The sequence below is a fragment of the Meleagris gallopavo genome, chromosome 15 (genome assembly GCF_905368555.1).
Source record: "Meleagris gallopavo chromosome 15, MGAL_WU_HG_1.1, whole genome shotgun sequence".
NCBI classification, from domain to species: domain Eukaryota; kingdom Metazoa; phylum Chordata; class Aves; order Galliformes; family Phasianidae; genus Meleagris; species Meleagris gallopavo.
In genome coordinates this window covers 15,270,181-15,276,670 of record NC_139418.1, presented here as the reverse complement: position 1 = coordinate 15,276,670, position 6,490 = coordinate 15,270,181, and the positions used below count along the sequence as shown (strand labels likewise).

At 44.4% G+C, this 6,490-nt stretch overlaps 1 protein-coding gene across 1 annotated transcript; it reads left to right on the top strand.

The window, feature by feature from the left end:
- Positions 1 to 1,192: 1,192 nt before the first annotated feature.
- On the top strand, positions 1,193 to 6,380 carry CAMLG (calcium modulating ligand). The gene is made up of 4 exons (XM_085236797.1): positions 1,193 to 1,576; positions 1,841 to 2,295; positions 3,040 to 3,105; positions 3,836 to 6,380. Exons 1-4 carry the CDS (start codon positions 1,417 to 1,419, stop codon positions 4,025 to 4,027), a joined length of 873 nt encoding a protein of 290 aa, XP_085092923.1. The 5' UTR covers positions 1,193 to 1,416; the 3' UTR covers positions 4,028 to 6,380.
- Positions 6,381 to 6,490: the final 110 nt, after the last annotated feature.

Sequence of the window (6,490 nt, the reverse complement as noted above, 5' to 3'; positions counted from 1 at the left end):
GTATTTGATCAGTCAAGATAAATAGCATGCAGTAGCAAGTATAAATTCCACTTTCAGCTAAAACTTTCCTTTTAGTGATTCATAAAGAGAGGGCACTCTGAGGAAAGCCAGTTCCAGTTGACTTGGAATTTGTCAATGGCATTTTTTTGTCCCTTGTCATTCAGCATTACTATTTATCCTACTTTGGGGTTTGTTACTCTCATAAGCCCATGTTGGTGCTGTGCTCCACTGTATGGAACCCTGCTGTCCAACAGGGTCTTAAGCCAGTGATACTGATGGATGGAATTCAGCCTGTCTTCAGGGCAGTGATTAATTTTACTGTAGGTAATCCCATATCTTCATATAATGTTCTACTCTTTGGGTGTTGTTTTTTTTTTTTTTTATTGTAGAATACATTCCATTGTCAGTTTTGTTGGTTTTTTTTTTTTTTTTATGAGCTCTTATTGCTGCTTCTGGTTCATTTTAAGTTAATGTGTGAGCCTGGTGCTTTGAACTCCGTATTTAACAGCCCTATCTTAGAAATATTACTGATTGGACCTGTCAGCACTAAGTTTTCTCTCTGTAAAGATTTGCTGCTGCATTCAGTGCTCCAGCTGCACAGCCCTCCTAGCGCTGGCCTTGGGAAGGGCCCAGCCCCTGCTCCTGGCATCACGGTCTGATGGAGTCCTGCAGTGCTGGGGATGGTGAAGGAAATCAGTCGAACCGATGAGAAGAATCCGTGCCACTGCCCGTGTTTGGTTCGGTTCTCAGGTCCTTCCACAGCACTGCGTGTCACCTACGGAGCGCTCAGCTAAAAGAAGGCGCTGTCACCCAGTTTTACCACATCTTGTCACACAAGCAGAAGTGTGATGTGCTTCTGTACCCAACAGGGCCGTGCTGGAAGTTAAACACGGGTGAGGTCTGTGGGAGCTGCTCCTGTCAGAGGAGCTCGCTGCAGTTTAACGGCGTTCCGCTTCCTGTTCCTGTGTGTCAGTAAGTACTTCCTCGGTTAGAAACGTTCCTCTAACGGTTTGCATAACACAGTGTGGTGTGTCTTTATCTCTTTTTACCATAAGAAGGGCGTTAGCCTCGTGCCCGAGGCTCGGTGCGTTATCCAGGCGGGCTGCGGGCGCAGCCCTGCGTACACGCACAGCCTCCAGCTCGGGGCCCCGCCACCCCCATGGGGGACCGGGCCGCCTCCTTTCCTCTCGCCCAGTGACGTCACTTCCGGTTACGGGGCGGCCATCTTAATTGAGGGCGCAGCCCTCGGCGCGGTCCCGTCAAAGAAGGGTTGGCGGCCGGCTCTCCCCGTTCTCTTTGCCCTTACGCGAGGTGGCGGCGCGGGCTTCGGACCCTGGAAGTGGGCGGTGACGGCGCCTGCGCGTCGAAGCGGCTCAGCCCCTTTTTGTGCGGCGGCGCGGCCTCTTTTTGCCGGGGATGGAGGACGGCGGCGGGGCGGGAGCGGCGTCCCCGGGGAACCCCGCGGGGCTCTCGGCCTCCCAGCGGCGGGCGGAGCTGCGGCGGAGGAAGCTGCTGATGAACTCGGAGGAACGGATCAACCGCATCATGGGCTTCCACCGGCCCGCGGCGGGCAAGGGTGAGCCCCGCGGCGCCGTGTGCGGATCCCGGCCCCGCCCCTTCCCGGCCCTTTTCCTCAGTACAAGCAGACGATCGCTCAGCGGGTTTCTAACGCAGCGAGGCAGGAGCTGTCCGTGCCCTCAGGGGTTTCCCTGCACGTTCGTAGCCGGGCGGTTGCCTTTCAGGCTGTCTGGACATCAGCGCTGACCCTCGGTCCGGCAGGGCTGAAATGCCGTTCTGAGCTCCGTGTGTGTAACTACGTGTTTTTCTTTCTCTTCTTTAGATGACGAAAGTCACGTCGAATCGAAACTTCAACACGAGCAAGATAAATCAAATTCCCTTCCTCTTCCTTCTGTTTCTAAGAGAATCGTGCTCGGTGATTCTGTCTCTAACGTGTCCGGATCGGCTGACCATGCAGGCAGCCTGGGAGACCTCAAAGGGGATAAGGACTTGTTCAGTAAAACTCCACAGCTTGTCAGTGAGGGTACAGGCGAGCTCCGTCACCGTAACAGAGGGGAGCTGCCATCCGAAGCCACTGCACGGCCACCCAGGCATGGATTAGAGCAGTACTTATCCAGATTCGATGAAGCTCTGAAGCTGAGGAACCAGCTGATGAGTGAGAAGCCAAGCCAAGAGAACGGGAATGCGGTGGAGGAGTTTGATTCTTTCCGCATTTTTAGATTAGTGGGATGTGCTCTGCTTGCCATTGCAGTGAGGGCGTTTGTGTGCAAATACTTGGTGAGTTCAGGAAATCAAACAATCTCATTCTGTTTGGCTAGTTAACTGCAGGCTTAGGACTCAGCTCATGTCAAATGTTGTTTGTCTCAGGTTGAAAGCTGTTTATGTAGGGCTAAGTGGGTTGGGAACTTCAGGCATTCTTTACATTGCCGACAACTGTGTAAAAGCTAAAAAAAACACAAAAAAAACAAAAAAAAAAACCACCAAAGAACCACTCTAGCATTCCTTGAGATGGTAACTACCTCAGAATCTGTGTTATGTAGAAGAGCCACTAAGTTACAGCTGAGAGTTGCATGCTTTTGGTCCTTAGTGTTTTCAGGAGAAGCAACACTGGAATAATTACTAGTGCTTAAGTCCTATGCAAGTTTGAATCAACTGTTATTCTTTACGAAAGAATAACTGAGTAAAAACTGCAACGTTTGTTTTGTGACATGCAGATCCTACTCATTTATCAACCTGTTAAGAAAAATAGTTCCTCAGTAGTGCAGGTGTCTGTGGGCACATCTTACAGAAGTGCACGACTGGTACAGCCTGCCACCTTCTGGAGCACTCGGCTTGTTTTTACACACTGCTCTGTCATGCAATTTCAGGCATAAGACTGAAAGCAAGCAAGGTAGAACAATACTTCTGACACCTAACTTGTCTGCTTACATTTGTAGCGTTCAACAATACTGTTGATAATTAAATTTCTGTTTTCTTGCATATTATTTCTGAATTTTAATATATTCTTTTCTGTTCCTTCAGTCGATATTTGCACCATTTCTTACTCTACAACTTGCATACATGGGACTATCCAAGTACTTTCCAAAGGTAAATCAAATTTTCACAATTGGATTAATTTCAAATGTTTTAAGCCTGTGCTAAGATTGAGAATTATCAAATGCTCATAGCTAATGCTAGCTGTTAGTATTCCCAGATTTAGTCCAAATCTCTTTAAAAGTTGCTGTGAAAATGTGGGCTAGCAGCTTATTTAGCTATAAGCTAATTAAAAGCATCTGACTTTTAAATTCCAGTTTATCTTTCATGTCTTTAGGATGCTTGCTTTTCTTTTAGGTAGTGATCTTCTGTGGTTACTGGTAGCTCTATCAACGGCCATTGGGCATAAGTGATTCCTAGGCAAAATCTGTGGGGGTGATCATTAAGGAATGAGGTGTTTTGGCTTTAAGAGCTCTGCAATTTGTGGTTTTAGTTTGAATGATAGCTAGAAATGAGATATTTGTGCATGAAGCTTTGTGCTTATCTTCAATCCAGAACTCTACAGCTTGCTTGGATTGCCACTGTGAAGTGGGCATAACATCTGTGATGCAGTTTTTCTGCTGTTAACTAGATTCTCATTCAGCTCCTCAGATCCTCCACAGCTTGAATTTGTAGCTAGGATAAGTAAGGTACTGTGAATCCTGGAGCGAATCCTGGCTGGAGAGAATCAGTGCAAACATGGTATTCTTATCAGTGAATCTGGAAGTGCCTGGGTGTGTGAAACTGGGATGTTAAGCAGAACTGGATTGTAGCAGAACTAACATACTGTTGTTTTTCCTTCTAGAGTGAGAAGAAGGTGAAAACGACAGTACTAACTGCTGCTCTTTTACTGTCTGGAATCCCTGCAGAAGTGATCAGTCGCTCTATGGACACCTACAGCAAAATGGGAGATGTTTTCACAGACCTCTGTGTCTATTTCTTTACTTTTATCTTTTGCCACGAACTTACTCTGTTCTTCGGCTCGGAAGTACCATGATGGCTGTAGAGTTCAATGCAGTACTTACACTAAAGCTTTCTGGTCTGTATGCCTTTAACATCTGACAGGTTGAAACCTTAGTTAAAATTCTTTCCTGTTTTTGAATGCTTGAAAGGAGCCTTAAATCCAGTCATTTGGGAGCTGGAACAGCAAGGTCCCAGGCTGCCAATTTGGTTTATTTAAATACTGTGTCTGCCCACTAAAAATGTGAAGAATAGAATGCAAGTGTTGCTGGATGATTTGTTTAGTAAGGTGATGTCCTTCTCACCTCCTTCATAAAAATTTACAAAGCTACCATTGTTCCTTCTGGTGAGAGCAAAGAGAATTCCTTTCAGCAGAACCAAATATATATATATATATAGAACAAATATAGCTAATATAGCTCAGTTTGTGTTGCTCCTGTTTTTAAAGAAAGCTCTAAATGAAAGAAATCCCTGTATTTTGTTGTTCCAGTTCAGATTGTCAAACTAAGTAGCTGCTTTTGGAGAATGTTGGCAAAACATGCCACTGTTGTCCTAAACCTTGCCTTACATACATTGTGTGATTGTGGTTAATTTAATTTGACAATTATAGGGCAAAACAGCCAAGCAAAAAAAAAAAAAAAAAGGCAAAAAAAAAAATCACCCAACCTCCTGTTGTTTACAAGTGTCATTAATCAAAAAGTGAGAAGAAACAGAATTGTTAAAATTGTGAATCTGTTTGTGAGTTCTCAGCAGCCTATTGCTAGCATAGCTCACTGTGCTTTTTTCTAAACAAATGAACAAAAAATACCAACTCACCTCAGGAGAGGAAAGTTGTACAGACCGACCACCAAGCTGCAATGTCAAACATTTGTCTGTTAGATGTAAAAATAGGTCTTTGCTGGACTGCCTAGGACAGTTTTCTTCCTACATGAACCTCATTATCTTGACATGTTCATGATCAATCAATTGCATGTGAACAGAACTATAATTGCCTAGGAGTTCTGCTATGCTGTATGACAGTACCACACCCTGGTAGTATAATAGGGTCTTTGATTCAGCAGATCTGTGGATGTTAACTGAGTTGCTAACCGTTCCCTGAAGTGTTTTTGAAATTGCCCCAGTGAAATCCTATTAGCTGTTCTTGTTTTAAATCCCATGCGTTACATGTGAGAGGAAAATAAGAAATAAACTGCTGTTTTTAATTGACTGCCACATAAGGATCTATGTATAAAGAGAGAAAGCATATTTTTCCTATGGATGTCCAGCCACAAAGCTGAAAAGACAACAAATACAAGTGAGTCCTGGCTGAAGTAGCAGGCTACTGAACGTTCTTGTTTTCCATTATAAGAATTTTGGTGAGAGGAGGGAGATGAGATGTCATTCCAAATAGTCAGCCTTACATGCTGGTGATCTGTGAAAATTTATGTTGAAGGTAAACTTGGTATGATTTTGCTTTGTAATTTTATGATTAGAATCTAGGCACTGAGGTAACAGGAGCTAATGAACTTCTTTTAGAGTTCTTTTAGAGAAACACATAGCTACCTTGTTGTTTGCAGAGCTTTTTTAGGGACCCAAAGTGGTTGATTATCCTTATTTAACACACATTGCCCCGCTTTCAGTGTAGTCTTTCCTGTTAAAGATTCCTGCTAAAATTTCAGCGCTGGATTTCAGACTCTTGTGTTAGATATGTTTGTGGCATGACAGCTTGTGTATTGCTTTGACAATTATTTTTTTTTTACTGATTATTTTCCAATGAATGTTATGTTTCGGGTGTCCAAGGCTGAGCTGGAAAAGGTTCTGACTTAGGCCTGTTAGCACAGATATAAATAAAGCTTCTGAAGTGGACAGGAATTTCACCAAATTGAAATAGCTGACTTGAAAAATAAAATGTTACAGTGAATTTGAGAGTTACCATTGTTCTCACCTGCTGTATGCCTGAGTGTAATACAACTAAATGGCAAAAATACCATCTGAAAAAGGCAGTGAGCTTCTAATCTTGAGCAAAATCATAATATCCACCTGGATAACCAGAAAGGTGACCACTTGTAGGTCCAGTCAACCCCTTATGCAGCCCTTCTGTACAAAGGAAGATGGTGCAGGTTATTTTGTCAGGTGCTGAAGGGAAACATGCCAGGAGAGCCCACATGGAGCTTTTCAGCCTTTCAGATGTGTGCTGTTGCCTGGTGGGCTTCCAGGTGGGACCGGAACATGGACTTCTTGTCTGTGAGGGCTGGGAAAGGGCTGGCTGGGGCTTCTGCTGAGCAACTCCTCATCTTAGGCCAAGAAATGAATCTCCTTCATTCCATTTTAACTTATCTTTGTTTATCTATGTTGTTTAATGTATATTGCTGAACCGATTGTTTTCTATTAAAAGTACATTTGTTACCCCCTTCCTTTGTGCTCGGACGTCGTCTGTCAGCCCAGCAAGTCGCGGTTTGTTCAATAACTTCAGGAGCGCTGGCGCTGGGAGGAGCACCTGGGTGTTTTGGTGGCAGGGCTG

Excerpts from the sequence above, each read along its gene's own strand:
- CAMLG (XM_085236797.1), top strand. The coding sequence starts at position 1,417 with ATGGAGGACGGCGGCGGGGCGGGAGCGGCGTCCCCGGGGAACCCCGCG. Across the intron at positions 2,296-3,039 it reads CGTTTGTGTGCAAATACTTG|TCGATATTTGCACCATTTCT; the intron begins GTGAGTTCAGGA and ends CTGTTCCTTCAG. Across the intron at positions 3,106-3,835 it reads TATCCAAGTACTTTCCAAAG|AGTGAGAAGAAGGTGAAAAC; the intron begins GTAAATCAAATT and ends TTTTCCTTCTAG.